At 42.5% G+C, this 22,878-nt stretch overlaps 1 protein-coding gene across 3 annotated transcripts; it reads right to left on the reverse strand.

Moving 5' to 3' along the window:
* Positions 1-500: 500 nt before the first annotated feature.
* LOC139008007 (Na(+)/citrate cotransporter-like) lies at positions 501-2,216 on the reverse strand. 3 transcript variants are annotated; one of them, XM_070411413.1, is made up of 2 exons: positions 2,097-2,216; positions 501-1,985 (listed from the first exon to the last, which is right to left on the reverse strand). In XM_070411413.1, exons 1-2 carry the CDS (start codon positions 2,214-2,216, stop codon positions 501-503), a joined length of 1,605 nt encoding a protein of 534 aa, XP_070267514.1. The 3 variants fall into 3 exon arrangements, with proteins under 3 accessions (XP_070267514.1, XP_070267515.1, XP_070267513.1); XM_070411414.1 differs by having other exon boundaries at positions 501-635; positions 774-2,216; XM_070411412.1 differs by having other exon boundaries at positions 501-2,216.
* Positions 2,217-22,878: the final 20,662 nt, after the last annotated feature.

A 22,878-nucleotide genomic window follows, 5' to 3' on the forward strand; every position in this document is an offset into this window, starting at 1 on the left:
CTGATTGAGACACTGGCTCCCAAATGCATTCACTTGCCTGGTCTTACAATACATCTAAAACTGCTTACAACTGCTTTGCTCATTCATTACAAAAAGCAAGCCTTCTGAAGAACAGTTGAGAATTTGTTTGAAATTCTTGCCCTCGCCTCACCCTACCCCATTCTGCCCCAAACTGAATGTGTATCATCAATTACTTAGATTAGTTTCTTTTTCTTATCTTTCCTTCCTTCCTCCCTCCCTCCCTCCCTCCCTCCCTCCCTCCCTCCCTCCCTCCCTCCCTCCCTTCCTCTCTTCTTTCCTTACTTTTTTATTTCCTCCCTTCTTGTTCTCTTTCTGTTTCACTTAAGACTGGTTATAGTATTTATCTGAAATACAATGAAACGAATGTGGCTCAGTTTTAGTCCCCCTTTATTTCCACACACACATATATATATATGTCTTGCCTGAAGCTTCGGGAGTCCTCAGGAAGGCGGGGCTGTGTTATGCTCTTGAGGCTCTTCCTAAGTCTCAATATGAGTCACATTAGCCCAGTCAGGAAAATTGTCCAGGTCGAATATGACCCGTCCCCAGGTGTTGATCGCCAGAAACACACATAAGATTCCAATTATCTTCACCATTATTCCTGTTTTCACCATGTCTGAAACCTTGAGGTGTCCGTTGGCAAACACGATGGCGTTAGGTGGGGTGGCCACAGGCAACATGAAGGCAAAGGATACACTCAGGGTGCAGGGGAGCATGACGTACAGAGGGTTGAGGCCAATGGAACTTGACATGGAGGCAAAGATGGGCAGGAACAGGGTGGCGATGGCCACGTTGCTTGTACACTCAGTGAGGACAGCAATGAGCAAGGACACGACCAAGGAGATGGCTGCTGGGGGCAGAACGTGCAAGGCCTCTATCTGCTTCCCCATCCATTCAGACAGCCCCGAGGCCTCGCATCCTTTAGCCAGAGCGAATCCACCCCCCAGCAGCAGCACAATGCCCCAGGGAACTTTCTCCTGGGCCACCTTCCAATCCAGCAGTGCAGGCGGATAAAACGGAGTCTTTCTTTCTTCCTCAGTCTGGCTGCAGAAGTTGAACTTGGGCTTCTGCGAAGGCACAATGAATAGTAATATGGCCACGAAGATGGCCACAGTGGCGTCGGTGACATATTTTGTCTCGCCCTCCATCCAGGCGACTGACATCCAGCCAGGCATGAAGCCTGGGTCCCGGGAGAACCACAGGGTGACCAGCAGGAGGAAACAGAGCAGGACGTTGCCCTCGGCGAAGGAGAAGGGTCCCAGCTTCCTGTATTCCTCCTGCAACACCTCCTGGGCAGCGTTCTCGCTACTCTTTTTCTTCAGACCGCAGCCCCAAACCTTTTTAAAATTGAATCCCATAAAAACACACTGGAGCCAAAACCAGGAGAGCAGCAGCATGATCAGCATGTTGGGGAAGGCAAATCCAAACCAGGAGACGAAGTTCACGGTGTCTTTGCTCTCAGGAAACAGCTCGTGCGTCTGGCCCAAGAGCACCACGTTGGGTCCTGTCCCGGTCAGGGTGGCAGTCCCTCCGATGCTCGCCCCGTAGCACACGCACAGTGTCATGGCCTTGCAAATGTTCTTCCTGTCACAATTCTTCCGTGGTCTCATAGCAGGGCCTCCAAAAATCACTTGGCTCCCTGGCAGCTCACCAGTCTTGTCAGTGTCCACCAGCTCCAGTTCGCCCAGGCCAGCCTCGCTGGCTGTGCTTGTGGCCTGAATCTGCTGCAGCACGGCCTCCACTATGGGCACCATCATGGCTGTGGCGGCTGCGTTGTTGATCCACATGGAAAGGAAGGCGGTGGCGCCCATGATGCCCAGCATCAGCTGTGCAGGCTTGGTGCCCATCCAGAGGAGTGTGCGCAGGGCGATCCTCTTGTGCAGGTTCCAGCGGTCCACGGCCACTGCCACGAGGAGGCCTCCCAGGAACAGCATGTTAGTGTCCTTCATGTACTGGACACACACCTGATTGGAATCCAGAATCTTGAGGAGTGGGAAAAGCAAGGCAGGCAAGAGGGCGGTGACAGCCAGAGGGATGACTTCTGTGCACCAGTAAGTGGCCATGACGATGATGACGTAGGCACACCTGGCAAACTTGGTGGGCACCAGAATGATGAGTGGCAGCAGCAGTATCGGGGTGAAGAACAAGATCACAAAGGACTTGAACTTGGAGACATACCTCAGTACCGAAGCCATCATGCTCTGCTTGAGGTTTAACCACAGCATGCTCCTTAGTGTTGGGGTCCAGCCGCAGCAGGTCCAGGGGTCCCCAAAGGTGTGGGCGGATTCAGCGAAGAAGGAAGGTCACGGAGACAGCCTTCAGTTGATCAGCAGCCTAGCCAGGACCGCTAGCCAGGATCTCCAGCCAAGTTCTGGCTAGGACCTCCAGTGAAGTTCTGGTTAGGATCTCCAACGAAGTTCTGGTCCCAGGTTCTGGTGTTTATTGTCTTGTTACATCTATATTTATACCAGCCGATTTTAATCCTGTCAATTTCTATTTCAAAGGTTAGGGTGTTTCTTATCTCCATTCCAGGGAGTAAAGATTATGTAGCTTAAGTGTGATTGTTTGTAGTTAAAGTGATTAACTACCCACCTGGCACTTAGTTAAGGGATTGTATCCCCTCCCTAACCTCAGGGAAAAATCCCCACCTGGGGAAACAACCTTTCTCAGAGAGGTGACCTTGGTTAAAACACATGGCGCTAAGGAGAGCAAACATATTAAGAACAATATGCTATATATGCCAGGTCCCTTGAAACATATGCTGTGCAGATGTTTCTTTCCTGCAGCAACTGTGTCAAGCAGCAAGGATGGACCAGCTTCCGGCAGTTTATTTTTGCAAAAGCAATCCACTCTATTGTAGCTCAGAAGACCCTGAGTGCTTAACTCATATGTTTGGATTTTGTGCAACTTTTCACAGAAGACTGAGATCAGAGGTGCTCCAGGAAGATGATTCCTGGAAACAGAAATCATGGAAGCCCAACTGGTTCATGTGACAGAGCTCCTGAAATTCATGATTGTTTTTGCAGAATGTTATGAACCTTTGCTATAGTAAGCTTAAAACAACTAAGAATGTAATGTTGTGCCATAAATCACATCTCACAGGAAATTCTAGTGTGGGCAAGCTACAGATGTATCAGACTTAAAAAAACACACACACTAGAGGCCTGATGCATGAAATTCGTGCAAGAGTAGGCCTTTGCAGCCCCGGCTGCCTTAGCCCTCCCAGCCCTAGCTTCATCCGGAAGGTCGTCCAGACTTCTGGATGGTTGTTCTGCTGTTCAGCCATTCAGTCGATTTGCATATTATGCTTTTACTAGAGGCCCGGTGCACAAAAATTTGTGCACTCGGAGGGCGGGGGCGTCCCCCAGCCCGGCCTGTGCCCTCTCGCAGTCTGGGACCCCTCGGGCAATAATGACCTGCTGGCTTAGGCCTGGTCCCGGGTGGCAGAGGGCAGGCCCAATCCCTAAGTGCAGCCCCTGATCAGGCTCAGAGCAGGGCTGATTGGGGAGTTGGGGCGCCACCCCCTGTCATGCACAGAGCAAGGTGGATCAGGAGGTTGCGATGCCACCCTCAGTCACGCTCAGGGTAGGACCGATTGGGGGGTTGGGGCACCACCCCCTGTCACACTCAAGGCAGGGTCGATGGGGAAGTTGCGGTGCCACCCCCTGTCACACACAGAGCAGGGCTGATCAGGGGGTTGGGGCACTGGCCCCTGTCACTCACAGAGCAGGGCCCATCATTGGGGTTGGGGCTCCGTACCCTATCAGGCACAGAGCAGGGCTGATCAGGGGGTTGGGGCGCCTTTCCCTGTCACGAACAGAGCAGGGAGGATAGGGAGGTTGTGGCCCTGCCCCCTGTCACACACAGAGCTGCAGGGCGATCAGGGAGTTTGGGCGCTGCCCCCTGTCACGCTGATCCCGGTGCCGGGAGCCTCGCTGCTCCACTGATCCCGGTGCCGGGAGGCATATTACCCTTTTACTATATAGGATAGAGGCCTGGTGCATGGGTGGGGGCTGGCTGGTTTGCCCTGAAGGATGTCCTGGATCAGGGTGGGGGTCCCCACTGGGGTGCCTGGCCAGTCTGGGTGAGGGGCTGAGGGCTGTTTTCCGGGTAGCGAGTGACTAAAGCTCCCAACCACTCCTTGTTTTCTTCTTTTTTTTATTCTGGGCCAGCTTTAGCTCTGAGGCCTCCCTGCTGAAAACATGGATACAATGTTTCGGTCCGCCTAGCTTTCAGTCCGGCTGGTTTCTGGAGTTTTGTTTACCTTCTTATTTGCAACATAGTAGATAGTTGCTTAGACTTGCAGTTGAGAGGCCGGCAAGTGAGGCGTGGAACGTTGGAGTCTGCAGCAAGCAAGCCTCATGCTCGCTTTGGTGCCTGGCTGCCGGCCGCCATCTTGGCTGACAGTTAATTTGCATATACTCACTGATTAGCCAATGGAAAGGGTAGTGGTCGTACGCTAATTACCATGTTTCTCTTTTATTAGTGTAGATTTTTTTTTTTTAAATATATTTTATTGATTTTTTACAGAGAGGAAGGGAGAGAGATAGAGAGTTAGAAACATCGATGAGAGAGAAACATCGATCAGCTGCCTCCTGCACACTCCCCACTGGGGATGTGCCCGCAACCCAGGTATATGCCCTTGACCGGAATCGAACCTGGGACCTTTCAGTCCGCAGGCCGACGCTCTATCCACCGAGCCAAACCGGTTTCGGCTATTAGTGTAGATTATTATAGATGTATGGGGCAACCACGTTCTACTGAGAAAAACCAATCTGTGAAATCTTAAAATCACCAAGATTTGATTTAAAAGAGATCAGAGGCCACCTCTTGGAGCCACAGTATTTTACAGGAGTAAACCTTGAGAACTGTTCATTCTACTTTTTCTCTTGACAATGAGGACTTAAATAGAAAGGAAGCAACAAGAGCAGGAAAATAAGGAATAGTGTGATGGAGTTGACACATGATTAGTGGTGGATGGTGAAGGGGAGAGAATTACTGAAATATTAAGAACTCTCTGTTGTGTGGAAATCTTTTTAAAAATATGTTTTTATTGATTTTAGATAGAGAGATAGAAATATCAATTGGCTGCCTCCTGCATGGCCCCCACCAGGGATTAAATCTGCAACTCCACAACCCGGACACGTGCCCTGACCGGGAATCAACCCGGTGACCTCTTGGTTCATGGGTCAACACTCAACCACGGAGCCACACAGGTGGCGCTGGAAATCCTTTTTAATGAAGCCAAAGCTTCTGTTTTGATTTAGACTTGATGATAGGACTTGCATGCTTGATAATCTTCCTTTTCACATTTCTTTCTTTAAAAAGCAATTGCATATTCATAGGCAAAAACAGATAGAGAAGAACACTCTTAGAAATTCTATTTATCTCTCTCTTTTTAAAATTCTTTATTGTTGAAAGTTTTATATATTTCTCCTTTTCCCCCTATTGACCTCTCCCCATTTATCTCTTCATAGTCATGCTGGGACTGCTACTGATCAGCAGCTTGGAAGCATGTGAGGTAGGCTTTCAGAAAAACCAGCCTCCTCTCTTAAGACAAAATGTTCTGTGAAGTGTATACTCTACACTCCTGCATGACATTAATAAATAGCTTCTTAATTATGTTCATGCACCTCTATTCTGGTGAGGCGACCAGTGATATACAGCAGAGCTGGAAAATCCCAGTGATTTATGGGTAATGACATAGGAGTATAGGCTACATTGAGTGATGAGGTATTTGAAGAATGATACAGCCTAATTTTTGTTAAGATGCTGCACAGATAAATGACTTACTTGGATAAATACGTCTGCATTGGCCTTAATGATAATTGTGCACAAAACAAATTAAAAAAGAATCCCAACAGAGAGCTCTCGGCACAACCTTGGCCAGCTTGCTGGAATTGAAAGCCAGCTGAAAGAGAATGTGAGGTAAACTGCTGTGGTATTTGTGAACTAGAAGACGGTACAGTGTGAGCTTTGGCTCAACACCTAAAGCTGGAGTGTTGTGTGCCCGCTATATATATGAAAAGGAAAGAAGTGGTGTGTGTTGATAAGTGAGCAAAGAGAGAGACTTAGGTTTCAGTTCCACAAAGGACTGGTGGTCACCTAAGGTCAGTCCTTGGCTTTCCTTCCCTCCAAATGTCTCCGTGCCATGATTCCAAGTTATTATAGCAGAGACTTTAATACAAGTATTAAAGCTTATCTCTTGGCGTTTACACTCTTATGGTTATAAATAGGATGCTAGTTATGAAAATGCATTGAAAACAAGAATGCTGTATAAAAGAGTTCTATTAATATTGTCATCTCTTGAAACATTGAGTACAGCAAGAATTGGTTTTAACCCACCTCAGAAAGCAGTAGGTTGTGAGAAAGGAAACTGTCATCTGAGATATTAGGAGAGAAGGGGCTGAACTATGCAAATATGATGAATTGGGGCCAGTTTGTTTTATTGTAAGACTTGCTCTGCCACTGGGAACTAGATTAAACACAGCCCCAAATGAGTACTGTGGCAGTGAAAGTAGGTGAAATACATGGACTCCTGATCACTTTCAGAAAAGTGAATTTAAAATCATCTACATGGGATGCTGTAGTGGTGAGTCAGGATGCTGCCTCATAATACATAACCCTGAGGAAACCACACGTAGGATTAAACTTGACCTATATAGACTTCACGAAAGGGAGTGAGGCAATAGTTGTAAGACACAGAGTAGAGATCTGAGGCAAGGTTAAAGGGCTCTTTATTGTATATATTGAGATATATATATATATATATATATATATATATATATATATATTTATTTATACACTTTTAACCATATATGTATATGTGTGTACTATATCTATATCACACACATAAATACATGTGTATGTGTTTATGTATGTGTACACATGAAAAATATACAAGAGATTTATACATATGGAAGTATGTATGTGTATGTATGTGTGCATACATGTTTACATAGTATAATAAAGATGGCACAATGGCAATATTTAAAGCAAAATGGAAAAATTGACAAAATCCCTTAGGAGTGATTTTTTGGGGGACCAGTGGGATTTTTAGGATAGCCACATAAACCTTTATTTTCCTTGAAAACAGAGGAAACTGAGGCAAACCTCTTAAAGAGATTTCTCCACTGAGAAATAGTGGCAAGCAGGAGCATCTTAGAGGAGAAGGCTTAGTGCAATTTTAACCTCACATTAAAGTTGTATTTTAGAATAATTTTTTGAAAGAATGCATCCAAGCATGTGAAACTGGGGGCTAATTACTTTATCATTAGTATCGAGTAACAGCCATTATCATTCTTCATAAAATACTATGGAATAAGTATAAGGACATTTAATTATGTGGATGAGTGAAATCATAAAGGACAATTGCTGGTTAGTTGCTTTCCTTAGCGATGCTATTAGGGGTGGCAGTTGAATCATCCTCAAGAAATATGCTGTTGGGCTGCTCTCTTTGGAATTATTCTGGGGAAACAAGGAGGGAGCATGAAGACCTGCCTGCACAGATTTTGCAGAATTCCTTATTCTCTGTAATGTGCCACTGCCTCTGGGAAGCCTTCCCTGACTTCACCGGAAGACCTCGTCTATGAGCCTCACACACTTTGCAGATATGTTATGCTTCTCAGCACATGGCACTTTAATTATCATTCCATGTGCCTGTTTCTCCTTCCAAACTGGGAGCTCTCTGGAGACATGACTGTTTTATTCCTGCCAATGCCTAGCTCAGGGTTGGCACGGACGAAGGTCTTGATGCAAGTTTGTGGAATAAGTTGAAAGCCTCTTCTCATAGAGCCAAAGGCAGAGCTTGGGAAAGAGGGCCTGAGGTGAAGTTCTCAGTTTTTCCTCTCAAGGGCATCTGAAACAATGCCATTATCTTAAAAAAAAAAAAAAAAAAAAAGATTTGCCTAAAGAGATTCAGTCTGTTGACAAACTCTTCCACTTCCTTATTTTCTCCAAATTAAAAAAAACTTCCATTTCCTCCTCTGCACATTTCATCTCATCGGAAAATATCACGTGAAGGGCGTGCTGGACTGTTTAGACAGCAGAGCCGTCTGTGATTCAAGGTTTAACATGGAACAGATCAGTTGTCTTCCGAGGCTGATTGACATGATCAGAAATCTCTGTAAATATGTCTTTTGAATTTCCCCATTATTTGCTCTACCCTAATGTAGGTTTGGGTGCATGTGACAGAGAGAAGAGAAAGGGGAAGTGTTGTATGAAATAGTCAAACTATTAGGATCCTAGAGCTTTCTCAATGTAAAGCTCTAGGATCTTAAGAAAACATATCTAATATCTTTCTCTCAGGTTATTTTTTTTTCTATGCATGGCAGATTTTGGCACCCACTTGCTCTCAGGGGTACATCTCTAAAAGGTGCACACCTAATAAAAACCCTGATTTAGAGTCATGAGGGGAAGCATTATCCCACATGTACACATAATGTTTAAGGATTATGATGAAAAAACAAACTTTATTAAAGGTCTCATGACTATAATGAGGATAAAGCAAAGAATTGGAAAAAAAAGTAAGAAAAGAAGAAGCATAAGTGGTTTATCATTAAAAATGGAAACAAATAAAAGTTTGATTCTGCAAATATCTGTGAAGGGTAAGGGCCAGTTCCACCTTTATATATAATAATACAAAAAGAAGTAGTTGCTAAGAGAAAATCTGTCAGTTTTGAGAAGAGTGGCAGGTCAAAATTGATATGAAAATAGTGTGGTGAAGGCTTGGGATGGGGGGAGAAGCTGGGCTAGAAGGGGTTAATGAGGAGTGGGGAAGGTACATATGTATAACTTTCAAAAAAAAAGATAAATTAAAAAACCTGATATGTAAATTACCAACCAGAGAAATAAACCAGATATAGTGTTCAGCAAGGGTAACACCGAGAGAGTGACCTATGTCTATAAGGAACTGGCGTAATTATATTGGAAGTTGTCTTCCCTCCCCACCTGCCTGTCTCTTGAAGACTAAAGTAAACACCAAAGTAGCACTTAAAGAGACAAGAAGCAGAAAATGAGAGCTTATCATGCACCGAAACATACACCTATGTATACAAGGGGGCTTTAACTACAGAGGGGCAAATGTCACTGGGTTGCTTTGGAACTCATCTCTCTTAGCATGACCTGTCCCCCGGCCTCATCTCTCTGAATCATTGCCTGGCTCATTAACCCAGGTGTGTGTGTGTGTGTGTGTGTGTGTGTGTACATGTATTTAGGATGACAGGTATGTGCTACAGAGACAGAACCTGAGATAAAGACCAAAAATTAGAGAGTAAGAGAAACATAGAAAATGGGAGAGGTATTGATTCAGAGTTTTCTCCACAATGCATTGATTATGTCTTTGTTGATGTATATAAAAAGGACAAGAAAATGAAGGGCCAAATGGTTTAATACTTAAGTTCCTAAGCATTGGCTTAAATTTCTGAGATTTATTTTGAATATCAGGATTTATGTCAAAATTTTTAATCATATTTGGCTTACAGACTTGCACTGGGATTTCATGTCATTTTTATCTTCAGTTCCTCCAAATATATGAAATGTTCATAATTTGTAGTTAACAAGTCTTATGAGATGCTATGACAATCTGGATAAAAACCACGGCATTGGAAAACAGATAAGTTGGCATCAAAGTGTGTCTTAAGAAGACCCTTCTCTTGGATTTTCATTGTCTCTACATTTATTTTATTTATGTGCTTTAAGATGGTCCTAGGAAGAACATAACCTGAGTTATCAATACGATAATTAATGTTAGCTATTATTTTATTGGATTTGGGCCCTTTCCAACCCTATAGCACAGACTTTCTTTTCATAATTTCATAGATAAGGAAACCAATACAATTTAAGCAATTTTCCAAAAGACTCGCTGCTGGGCAGCTGGGTGAACGACCCCTACTCTTTCCACTACACAACGTTACTGAACTCAGTCCTGAGTCACCCTAAGCTCCCAGCTTACAACTTGGTGTCATGCAGTCTGGGACTTTGGCTAATTCAAATGGTGATGGGAATGGCAGTCATAGGCAGATAGTATTATTTCCACTTAAGCTGATTATCCCTTTAATTTCATATTTAATTTCATGTGTTTTTTTCCTCTTTAGTACATTCCGACTGCAGATCTGGATAGCTCTTTCTCAGTAGACCAGCTTGCCAGATTTTATGCCCTAAAGCAGTTTTAGAATTAGTTTGCAATATATGTGTACTTGTAGGCACCATCATTTAACCCAGACATGTGACCCTCTGTTCTCTATTTTAAAAGAGATAGCATATCACAAAGATGATTTGATGGTGGAGAGGGCATGGAACTATTGTTCCTAAGTGCTTTGATCTTGGAGATGAGCAGCAGTTGACCTTCAAATCAGAGCTCTTGTAGTCTTTTCAGGACAGTCTTAGTGGGGCATGGAGTAGAGGGCAGGGACTCTGCCTATTGAGTGTGCTACAAGTGAGAACTGAGAAGGGCTGATGGACAGTTAATAAAAGTAAACATTATCTATAAAACTTTAGGACCTAAGACTTCTTAGTTTTTTTTGTAGTTTCCAACTGCAAAAATGAAGCTGTTCTCTGCTCCTTGTCTGCTTGCCTCCCCTCTTATCTTTGCCAAATCCCAGCTGGTGATAGCAGGCAGTAGTATTTGTTTTTTGACATCAGAGGTGGTGCCTTTCTAACCAGGAGAGGACCTGTTGACCTGGAGAAAAATCCATGGGGCACTCAAATGCCAAAGCCAATATAATCATCTTCTCTCTTCAGCTTTGATTCTAGTTTGCAAGACACACAAAGTCACCGTTGAGTTTCACAGTAGGATCTCTATGACCTGCTTGGCTTCAGAAGGGGCTGAACTTGTGGCAGACTCAGTCAGTTGCTTACTTTCCAGCCTGGTGTAAAGTGTTTATGAGAGTCTGGGGTAAAGTGATCTGGTATAAAGTGATTATGACAGTCATTTTAAAAAAAATCCTCACCTGAGAATATTTTCCCATTGATTTTTAGAGAGAGTGGAAGACAGAGGGAAAGACAGAGAGAAATATTGATGTGAGAGAAACAAATGGATTGCAGGCCAGGGAGGAGCCTGCAACTGAGGTATGTGCCCTTGATCAGAATCGAACCTGGGACCTTTTGATCCACAGGCTGACACTCTATCCACTGAGCCAAATTGGCTAGGGTGATTGTGACAGTCTTGTTGCTCCTCGCTGGTGACTTGTCTGGATGCACATGTGATCTTGTTTTAGAAAATAATCGAATGAATACCCAGTATGGGTGAGGAGAAAATGAGCCTGCATCCTTGGTAACATCATTGAGCCCCTGATTCCATCTTGAGATGGTTTCTCCCTGGTCTTCTTATTAAGTAATGCCCTTGTGGTTTAAGCCCCCCAGTCAAGTTTACTGTTACTTGTGGTTAAAACTGTTCCTATTTGATAGGATAGTCTAAAAGGGATTGTATATTACAGCTCACTTTTCATAATTTTCAATTTCAAACTAAGAACTCTTACACTATAATTAAAAGGACAATTTATTCACATAGCAAATGGTATAATCGATAACAAAATCCATAGAGAATGCACATGAATATTATGTTAAGGAACTGTACAAGAAATTAATTTAGCAAATACATAATGCATAAATGTGCCTTATTTAGTGCAATGCCAATTATCTGTAATCCATAAAATCATCCAAGCTAAATTATCATCCTCCTATATCACATTAGTATCAGTATTTGGAACAAATTTTGATATGCTGACATTTGTAGGTCAGTTGAACTATTGATGCTTGCATAACGCAAGAACATATTTCAATATATTCAAAATAATATAGCACTGGTAGAGGGTGAATTCTGGAAAATCAGGCCTTAATGTAACAGATTATTTATAGTTCTCAAGATATCTGTGGTCAAATGGGTTGGTAATAAAGGGTATCTGTCCTTTCTCTGTCCAACTTTGCTCTCTGGTGAAGACTAAAGGGACCAAGAAAATAGTCAGAGGCCCTAGGATGATGAGCAGGAGGAAAAACCGTGGGAGGCAGGAATTTACCATTAACTGGAGACTGGTATCTAAGTAGTGAACCTCCATGATATGTATGTTTTCTCAAGGACAGCTTGCAGATCACTCAGGAATGCCTGGCATCGCACAGTAAATAGACAGGCTAGCTCCCCAGTGCTCAAGTACTGAAACAACAGTTGCCCGGGGGCCAGCACATTCTCATTCCGAGAGCAAGCCAGCCCATATTTAAGGGATTATCAGGGGGAAGGACATTATTTCCACAGTGACTCAAAGCCAGCTGTGAGGCCTTCAGTAGTTTATGCTTCTTCTGCTCCCCTCTCTACCTTGGCATGCCTACAAGTGGGTGAAGTGCTTTTCCTGAAATGGCAATCACTATTAAATCCATTAGCTGGAAACCAAAATGTTTCCCTAATTGTTTAAAGTCTCATTGCGAAAAGGAAGTTTCTATTGATTGGAATATGAAAGGAAACAATCCCAAGTTCATCATTCTTTTCCTTCTTATAAACATAGTCAGATGAGACGGACACTCAGAGTCACCAGATTTGCTTCTTTAAAAACTTTCGCCACTAGACGTTTCTGGACTGCATTTCTTTGTGCTCAAGCATTCTGCTTTTTTTTTTTTTTTTATGTTTTTGTATTTGCTGACTACTTTCACAATTTTTCTAGGGCCTCTCTTATGGGCTCTGGATATTTTCCTTGTCTTCAACATTTTTATTAATTTTCAATTATTTTTAACAGCAGATCTTTGAAAAGTTACTCTATCTTTTAAAAGTTAGTTGGCTGAGGCTGACATATTTCAGAAGGAAGGGGTGGGGGCAGGAAGAGATTAGCCACAGAACTTATATGCTCATATGCATTACCCATGGACACAGGCAATAGTGCCATGATGGCCTGGGGAGGGGACTGGAGCAGGGAGGAAGGGTTAATGGGGGGAGGAGGGGAGAAGGGGACATCTGTAATACTTTCAACCATAAAGATAATTTTAAAAAATAAACCAAATATCTAATAAAATTTCTGATACATTAAAAATTAAATTAGTTGGCTGGGCCGTACTCTGGGAATACGGTACTTTTCCTTTCATTCCAATAGCCATTGCGGCTACTTTCAAGCATTCACTTCTAGCTATTGCCCAATATTTGGAATCCTGATGACACATTTCTTGGGCATGGCCTTTAGCTATGTATCCCCAGTTCCTTGAACAGTGTCTGACACTTGGTGAGTATCACTTAATATTTCTTGAATGAATGAGTTCAGGTGACTTATCAGAAACTCAAACCTTGATCAAATAAATCGAACCAATCAAAAGCCAGTCACACCCTAGCTGGTTTGGCTCAGTGGATAGAGCATTGACCTGAGAACTGAAGGGTCCTGGGTTCAATTCTGGTCAAGGGCACATGCCGGGTTGCGTGCTCGAGCCCCAGTGTGGGCATGCAGGAAGCAGCCAATCAATGATTCTCTCTCATAATTGATGTTTCTATCTCTCTCCCTCTCCCTTCCTCTCTGAAATCAATTAAAAAAAACTATATTAAAAAAAATCCAGTCACAATGGACTCTGCTATGGTTAGACAGTATCTTATTTGGTTCAGGCTCAGCTTCCTTGATAAATATTTGCTTCTCTCTTCATTGAATCAAGAGTGTGGGACAATTTCTGGGCAAAGAGAAAAAATACGGTTTTCACTTAAGTTTTTTATAATTATAAATCCTAACAAATATAACATTACCAATTAATATGTTTTGTAATTTTGATATTTCTAAAAGGGAGCTATAGACAAATATTACTAAGCCTTTTGTTTTATAGAGTGTGGCTACATCACTCACATTAAAGGAAATTGCTTATAGAAAAGTTAAATTAAGAGATTGCTGGTCCAGAGCGTTTCACAGGGGTAATGAAGGTGATGGAATGGCTGAAGACTGGATTTAATCAGGTTGCAGTAGTGCACTTGGCAGGTCGTATTTAATTTCTCCTTAGCTCATTAATTATACATCTTATTGCATTGAAAGAAATTACTGTATTTGATCATATAAAATTGAATTCATTTGATGATCATGATAAAGCATAGACTATAGAATATCAGGTTGGTACTGCTTTTCTGTGGTGTGACATTCACCACAGATATTGTCAGTTTCCCAAGTGCTTTAAATTATATGGTGGAGTTGCTGCCAAAATACTTAAAAGGAGAATAAATTGAGACCAATTTACTGATTCCAGTTTGGCCGTAATTTCATGGGAATAAGAATAGTCTATTACCCAGGTTCTAATAATAAAAAATCCAAAAGCTTAAAAAAAAATTTAAATTACAGTTGACATACAATATTATTTTGGTTTCAAGTGTACAACATAGTGATTAGACATTTACATAACTGATGAAATTGTCACCCTGATTAGACTAGTACCCATCTGATGTCACACTTAACTATTACAATATTATTGGCTATATTCCTTATGAAAATCCAAAGGATTTCAGTGTGATCTTTATGTTTTATACAGTGCTTAGTGTTGAACTCAGGTACCCTGGGCTCCTGTGATTGTATTTGAGCTTTGTACACTGGATAATTCTGTAGCATAATGTATAGAGAGTCAAATTAGCTATCTTTTTGGCTCTTTCCTAGTAACAATTCCTAGAAACTAGTGGAAAAATTTACCAAAAGATTAATGAAATGTAGTTTGGTCCGATTGTATAATTATAATTTTAGTTAGGTGCCTTGAATGACACTTTTGTGTCCATTTTCCTTTGTGTTGGTGATGCAGGTGTGAGTCAAGTCTGATTAGGTGGCATGCATTGAGTACCTATGTGCTGGCACTGTTCTAAATGGTATTAACTCATTTAAGCCTCACAACAACCCTGTGGTATAGGTACTAATACTATCTTCATTGTGTGAATGAGGAAAATGGGGAGAAGTCACACAGTGTAAGGGATTTGAAACTAGGAAATCAGTTTGCAGAGCATATATTAATAGATTGCCTTAAGTACCTCCTCATGTCTTAGAATGGTTCCTAAAAGTGCCAGTGGAATCGAAAACATCTATTTCAGACAAGGATTTTGAATATTATGTTTTATAACATAGAAAAAAATTCCCTATACCATGGAGGAGGCTGTGTCTTTTCAGAAACTGTATGTATATATATGTGTGTGTGTGTATGTATGCATGCATGTATGTATGTATGTATGTATGTATCTATCTAATCTATTTACTGTGGAAGGCAGAATCGTGTCTACTCAAAGATATCTGTCTCCTAATCTCTGGAGTCTGTGGATATTTTATGCTACATGGTAAAAGGGAATTAAGTTTGCAGATAGAATTAAGATTTCTAATTGTCTGACCTTAAAGTAGGGAGATCATCCTGGATTATTTGGGTCCCTGAAAGTGGAATTGGGAGTCTGAAGAAGAGTCAGTGTTAGAATCATGAAATATGAGGAAGATGTGACCAGCCACGGCAGGCTTTACAGAAGGACGGCCACAAGCCTAGGATTAGGGGCGCCTTCTAGAAGCTGGAAAAGGAAAGGCAATGGATTCTTCCCCTGGGGCCTCCAGAAAGGATGGCAACCCCGCTACATGCTGCTTTCAGCCCAGTGAGACCCGTGCCAGAGTTCTGACCCAAAGCACTGTCAGATACATCTGTGTTGTTCGAAGTCACCAAGCCCATGGTAATTTTTTACAGCAGCATCGGGAAACTGATAGATGGCCTTACTTTTTACCATAAGTGAGGAGCTGGCAGTTTCTCTGGTGGGCTGGGAGACAGGGCTTGGAGAGCTTTGTCCCTGATAAGAGACAAACAATGTAAGGGTCTCCATGTCAACGAGGAACTGACTTAAGAATTTGTTTATTCAAAAGCTGATTGTAAATTTATTGAGATAATGTCAGTGTTTCCTCCTCAGAGGCATCCCTGATAGCAATTCCTGTATGTCCTCCAGAAGTTTTTCACACCTATATGGGCATACACTTACGTAGAGTTTTTTCTCTTCAACGACAGTAGCATATTAGACACGCTGCACCTTTGCCTCGCACATACTGCATCTCTGCACCGATTTCTATATTAAATATCAGTTAAATATCAGAAAAAATTTCATGGTGGTGGAAAATAAGCAAAAGAGAATGTTAATGGAATTGGAGGGAAGGGAAGTAGGCATGATTTCCTACATTTCCTATACGTAGTCTTATGTGGTCCTACAAAACAGGTGCTCAAAATGTTTATTTAATGAGCGAATGAATGCATTTTGAATGGCTCGGTATCTAAACTAAGATTCCATTCTGAGGCTGTGAGTTTCATGTAGAAATTCTCTGGAAGAGAGCATAATTACCTGGGATCTGACGGAAACTTGGCTCTTTGATCTTAGGGTTCTGATCTTTGAAACCTGGGTGGGAATGGTAGGTGGTGAAGATGAAACCAACCTGACATTTCAACATTACAAGTGTGTCTCTGAGAACAGGAGACTTGACTACACCTTTAGCAGAAGGAGTTCTTTTGTTGGGGAAACCGCAGGAATGGGGTAGTTGGTTTTATGATCGAACAGGTCAGCCCATAATTACAAAAGTGTATGTTTGAGAGCTGTAGCTCTTGGGAACTCAACTGCTCTATATGACAGTGTTGAAGGGCATGTATGCTCTAGACCAGTGATGGCGAACCTATGACATGCATGTCAGAGGTGACATGCGAACTCATTTTTTTGGTTGATTTTTCTTTGTTAAATGGCATTTAAATATATAAAATAAATATCAAAAATATAAGTCTTTGTTTTACTATGGTTACAAATATCAAAAAATTTCTATATGTGACACGGCACCAGAGTTAAGTTAGGGTTTTTCAAAATGCTGACACGCCGAGCTCAAAAGGTTCGCCATCACTGCTCTAGACAGAGCTGCACTTCTGTAGACACCATACCCTTCAGATAATTTCTTTTCTAACATGGGAAATTGTTACTACCGATATAGAAACAGTTGCTTATTCTTATTGAAATATTTTGTGTGTCTTCATTTTCCCCAAGTAAGGTTAAGTGATAATAGGTGATAGTGAGGTTAAATACCATAGGTGACCAACTGCTGAGCTTTGGAAAATTTGGGCAGGAAGTCATTCTTCCCATCTCCAGTGTCTTGGGTTGGCTTAGAAGAGCGATGGGTTTTGTGGAACTTTGGATGTAGCAATACTGCTTCAAGTTTCAGGTGATGAGATTGCGGGGAGGGTTTTTCATCCCCCCATTTGGCACAGAGCCCAGCAGCTATCTGTCATCAGAGGATGGGAGACAGCATCTTTGGCATGAACACTTGAGTTCTCACAATGAACATCCTCTGCAGTGGCAGCTGGGATCTCTTCAAGAAGCTCTGAAAGCATGGTCACACACGCATACTCACGCATACCATCATATCCTTATGTATATTCTCTCTCTTTTATACAAACTGAGGTGTCTTAGACATATCATTTTGTGCCCTTGTACATGGTTTTATAAATTAAAAGATGAAATTGTCACTAAAATAAGAAGGTCTTAAGAGTTGACCATGATAATAATGTCAAGAATTAACATTCATTGAGCAATTACTATGCCAGGTACTATGCTTTATGTATATTTGCTAATTACTCTTGACAATTGCCCAACAGAGGCTCATAGGTACTTCACAGAGTAAGGAGCTTCTTGTCCATAGATGTTTACAAGCAGAGGTAGCGGCCATCTGCCCCAGATGTTGTAGAGAAGACATCTACTTTGAGAGTAAGTTAAAAGAGGTGATTGCCAGATCCTTTCCAAGTGTAAATACTGGCAATTCTGCCATTGAAGATCAAGTGCTGAGTTGAGTATTTGGAGTGTTCACTGATGTTTGACAGGGATCAATTAAAACTTGAGCTTTTCTCTTGCTTCTGCGTTGTGGTTGGTGCAGGTTAGAAGTGGTGAAGGGGTCATTGCATGCTGCTTTTATTTTTTATTTTTAAAAATTTTAAATTGATTTTGTAGAGAGAGAGGAAGGGAGATGGAGAGAGAGATAGAAACACCCCTTGGCTGCCTCCTGCACACCCACTACTGAGTGTCAAGCCCGAAACCCGGGCATGTTGCCCTGACCAAGAATTGAACCAGCCACCTCTTGGTACATGGGATGGTGCTCAACCAACTGAGCCACACCGGCTGGGCCATGCTGCTCTTATTGAATTGAATCAAGCTCAGAGTGACCTACTGTGTCTTTTAGACACAGTGTTTGGCCATGATTAAACCCAGTTATTGAGCAAATTGGAGGCCTGTAAAGGAGAAGCTCTGTCTTTTTTTAAAATTTTTAAAAAGAACTCTGAGACTTCTTCAAGTTAAAAATTGGCATCCAAACTTTTAACCTTTTCTTCAGTTTTTTTCCCTCTGAGCTACAATAATGACTTAAAAATGCAAATTTAGATCATCCAGATGTCTTTTAAAAATCTTTATAAGAGTTTATTTGAGCCAAACTGATGACATATGCCAGGGAGCAAAATCTCAAATGCTCCCCCAGATGTCTTGTAATACAGCTGGTATGGTAGCAATAAATGGATGCTTGCTGAAAAATTTTTATCAGAGGAGTAGTCTGTTAATTTCTTTGTTAATTCATCAGTGATTTATTTGTCAGGGACCATTCAAAATGCTAGAAAAAGAATCATTAATCTTTTACAAAAAATTCCATTTTATCTTTATTATGTTTCCCATGATAAAAGATTAGAAATAACAAATAGAACCATTAATCTTTACAAGGGGACTCACATGAAGAAACAACACCACTGAATGTAGTATCAACGCTATGATGAAGATTAGAGCCAAATGTGGCAACACAGCAGAGGAATGACTTTTAGAGATGGAAGTGTCACAGTGGCAATCATGATTCACCTGGGTTTTGAAGGATGAATAGGATCTCACCAAGCAAAGAAGAGAGAAGAGGTATTCAGTGAGGTGATATGCTCTGTGGCTTGAAGCTAGGAGAGAATGGCACAGTGCATACCTTGGGGATATTCAGTGTTAGCAGTGGTGGTGGCAATGGTGGGATGTGTTTGTGCTAGAATAGTATGGAATTGTGTGTGGCGGTAGAGTGGTGAGAGATGAATTGTGTAATCAAGAAGCTGGAAATTGAGAGAGGATTCTCCATAGAAGCTAGGCTGAGAATTATTATTTTTAATAGACCTTCTGTCAGAATGGCTATCATCAACAAATCAACAAACGACAAGTGTTGGAGAGGATGTGGAGAAAAAGGAACACTCGTGCACTGCTGGTGGGAATGCAGACTGGTGCAGCCACTATGGGAGACAGTATGGAGCTTCCGCAAAAAGTTAAAAATGGAACTCCCATTCGACCCAGTGATCCCACTGCTAGGAATATATCCCAAGAAAACAGAAACACCAATCAGAAAGGATATATGCACCCCTATGTTCATAGCAGCACAATTCACCATAGCTAAGATCTGGAAACAGCCTAAGTGCCCATCAGCAGATGAATGGATTAGAAAACTGTGGTACATCTACACGATGGAATACTATGCTGCTGTAAAAAACAAGGAATTCTTACTATTTGCAACAGCATGGATGGAACTGGAGAGCATTATGCTAAGTGAAATAAGCCAGTCAATAAAGGAAAAATACCACATGATCTCACTCATTTATGGACAATAAAGATCATTATAAACTGATGAGCAAAAATAGATACAGAGGCAGAGCAGCATCCAACAGACAGCCAAACTACAGCGGGAAGGCTGGGGAGGGTTGGGGGGCAGGAAGGGGGGGTAAGAGATCAACCGAAGAACTTGTATGCATGCATATAAGCATAACCAATGGACATAAGACACTGGGGGGTAGGGGAGGCCAGTGAAATGGCAAGGGGAGAAAAAAAAGGAGACCTATGTAATACTCTTTGTAATACTTTAAGCAATAAAAAAAAAATAGACCTTGACCCATAATTTTAAATGATAGACCACGGTTATTGATTTTAGGGACCTGTAGGGGTAAGGAATAGGACTTCCAGGCCAGCAACAGTTAGATAGAAAATTGACTTTTTTTGTCTGAACAGAAGTAGGGAGGCCAACTGCTGACATCTGGAACCACAAGCAGTTGCTGCAGCTAAAACTGAGTGTCAGTCTTCACACAAGGTAACAAAGAGGATATTGTTTCTTTGTCAGCCACATCCACACACACAAGATAGTGATCACCATCTGAGGTGTCACCTGTGAATATAAATAGAGCTTCCTGTTGAGGCCTCAGAGGTGCTCCTTTGGTGAGCCCCAACTGCAGGCTCTGTGACTTCTCCCCACAGGGACTCAGCCAAACCATGTCTGTCTGTGAGAGGCCCAAGCACTTCCTTCCTACCCAAGATCATGAGAACCTTTAAGGCAAGGATCACACCCTAGATTCTCTCTAGGATTCTCTGTAGGTTTGCCTTAAATGCTGGCTGAGTGGATTCCAGTGATGGGCCATCTGGAGAACCTGTGGATAGTGTGACCTTGGGTTTCACCATCAACTGCATTCACCCTCCTTGTCCAGGTTGACATTGACGGGCCCTAGCATTGCTTCTGTGAATGATTAGGAAAAACATTCAAGTGGAGACTAATATTCTCAGTTCCCTTATTTCAAACCTCAGAACAGCAGTCATTTGATTAATAAAACTAGTGGTTTAATTAAATTGCCAAAGAGTTTCCTTGGGTGGGCTCATCTCTCTTGCAGACATTTGAAGGGCCCTACTGGGCTCTCTGCTCTTTAAACTGAAGAGCACCCCTCACTGCACACTTCTCCAGTACAATCTCCAACCTATATCCACACCTAATTTTACCCATATCTTTGTTCATTCCTTGAAGGTCTTGGCCTCTGATGTTGGCTAATCGCTAAATTCATCTGTGCCAATGTGCTGGAGTCTAGAAATTCAACTTGAATTTTAATAGAGTCTTGGTGGAAACAGGGAATTTACTCAAAAGAGAGAGAGTATCCTGAGACTTTTGACCTTTTTCACATCAGGTCTCCTTTTTGGGTCTAGATTCTTAATTTTATTATCAGAGACAGCTCAGAGTAACTGAATCTGTCTCTCTAAACATCTTCCATTTTACAGGCTCTACAAGGGCGAAACAGACAGATATTAGCAATTCTCTGAAAGCAGATAGAAATTGAGGGTAGTAAAATGGTTCCTTCTCCTCCCAACACTGGCTGGGAGTTTTTGTTTTGTTTTTTTAAATCTACAGCAGGACTAATTGTGAATGAAATAAAAGACATCAAAAGAATCTTCCTAATTAGCTTAAATACTGATCGTTACCATCAGAAAATGAGTCAGCTTAAAAACACACTTAATTGCACTCTTCCTGTGTTGTGGGAAGCCTGGAGATTGAAGAACTGTATAAGGAGAGAAGGAAAGGACAGGTCATGAGGAGATCGTGATAATGAGGAGATAGTTTTGCCATCACTGATTTTGACGAATGACATTTGCTTGAGTGAATGCAAAGCCTTTGACACCCAGGAGGCTAGCAGTCTTTACTACACAGCCTATATATGAGTGGCAAGCACCATATGAATCCTCCTGTTGGCAAATGGGACACTGAGGAAATGGAAATTATAATACTACGAGAGGCCTGGTGCATGAAATTCGTGCACGGGGGGGGGGGGGGGTCTCCTCAGCCCAGCCTGCCCCCTCTCACAGTCCGGGAGGCCTCATGGATGTCCTACTGGTAGCTTAGGCCCGCTCAGAGAATGGGCCTAAGCTGCAGTCTGGCCTCCCTCTGCGGAAGGCGACCTGGCTGACCAGGGGAAGGCAGCACCCCCATCACCCTGCTGCTGCTGCCACTGCTGGCTGCCACAGCCACCGAGGTGTTTTCATCAACATGGACTCCAGTTCCTTCACCATGAAAAAATGACAACTTTCTTTAGGCATTTTCAAGATGTGTCTTTCATAGGATATGACATTTCTTTCTTTTTTTTTTTATTCTCACCTGAGGATATTTTTTCTATTGATTTTTAGAGACTGTAGAAGAGAGGGAAAGACAGAGAGAAACATCAATGTGAGAGAGACACTTCAATTGGTTGCCTCCTGTATGAGCCCTGACCTGGGCCCCAACAAGGGAGGAGCCTGCAACCTAGGTACATGCCTTGATCAGAATCAAACCCGGACCCTGCAGTCCCCAGGCTGAGGCATTCTCCACTGAGTCAAACTGGCTAGGGCAGGATATGACATTTCTTAGCCCTCCAGCAGTGGTCCTTCATTTTTTCCTCCAGGAGTGAGGTGGAAAAACCCTAGATCACCTTCTTGGATTCTTATTACCCAAGTTACCAAGAGCACTGCGAATGGTGTACCGGGAGCTTAGCCAATGAGCAGTCAGAAAAGGTGTTTCCTCTGCAACTCACACACAGAGGCGGGACTGCTGGCAAGCCGAAGCTGGCACCCCCTCCCCCCCTCCCCATCTCCAGGCCTGCTTAAGCCTCTGCTGTGGCTTGGGCAGGGCCTCAAAGCAAACATTCTGCCTGGCCACTCATGCTGCCCACTCTCAGCAGCCACACCCAGCCCCTGGGACTGGGGGACTCTGGCGGGGCTGAGAGGACTGGGAGCCACCATCTTGTGCCTATGGGTGCCACCATCTTTGTGACAGAGTGATGGTTAATTTGCATATTAACCTTTTATTAGATAGGATACCGTAAGTAAGTGAGTCATTGAACTTTAGGGCCAACTGTAGGCAAAACTGGGAGAGAGACCTTGGTGCCCTGTTTGTCTTGCTGTGTTCTTTTAAGCCCTCCATGATGCTCCTTTCTGATTGCACAGTTCTCCTATCAAAACTTTTCTTTGGCCAAAGGTGTGTCATTTATATGTCTGTGTGAATGTTAATAGTTATCTTCCTTCTACAGGGCACTTGACTATTAATTCTTATCTCTAATTATGGTACAAACATTTTTGAAGGGGCTCTCCTAAAC

This window comes from Myotis yumanensis, unplaced genomic scaffold (genome assembly GCF_028538775.1).
Source record: "Myotis yumanensis isolate MYYU_CA2020_CCGP unplaced genomic scaffold, mMyoYum1.0.hap1 SCAF_4, whole genome shotgun sequence".
Taxonomy (NCBI): Eukaryota; Metazoa; Chordata; class Mammalia; order Chiroptera; family Vespertilionidae; genus Myotis; species Myotis yumanensis.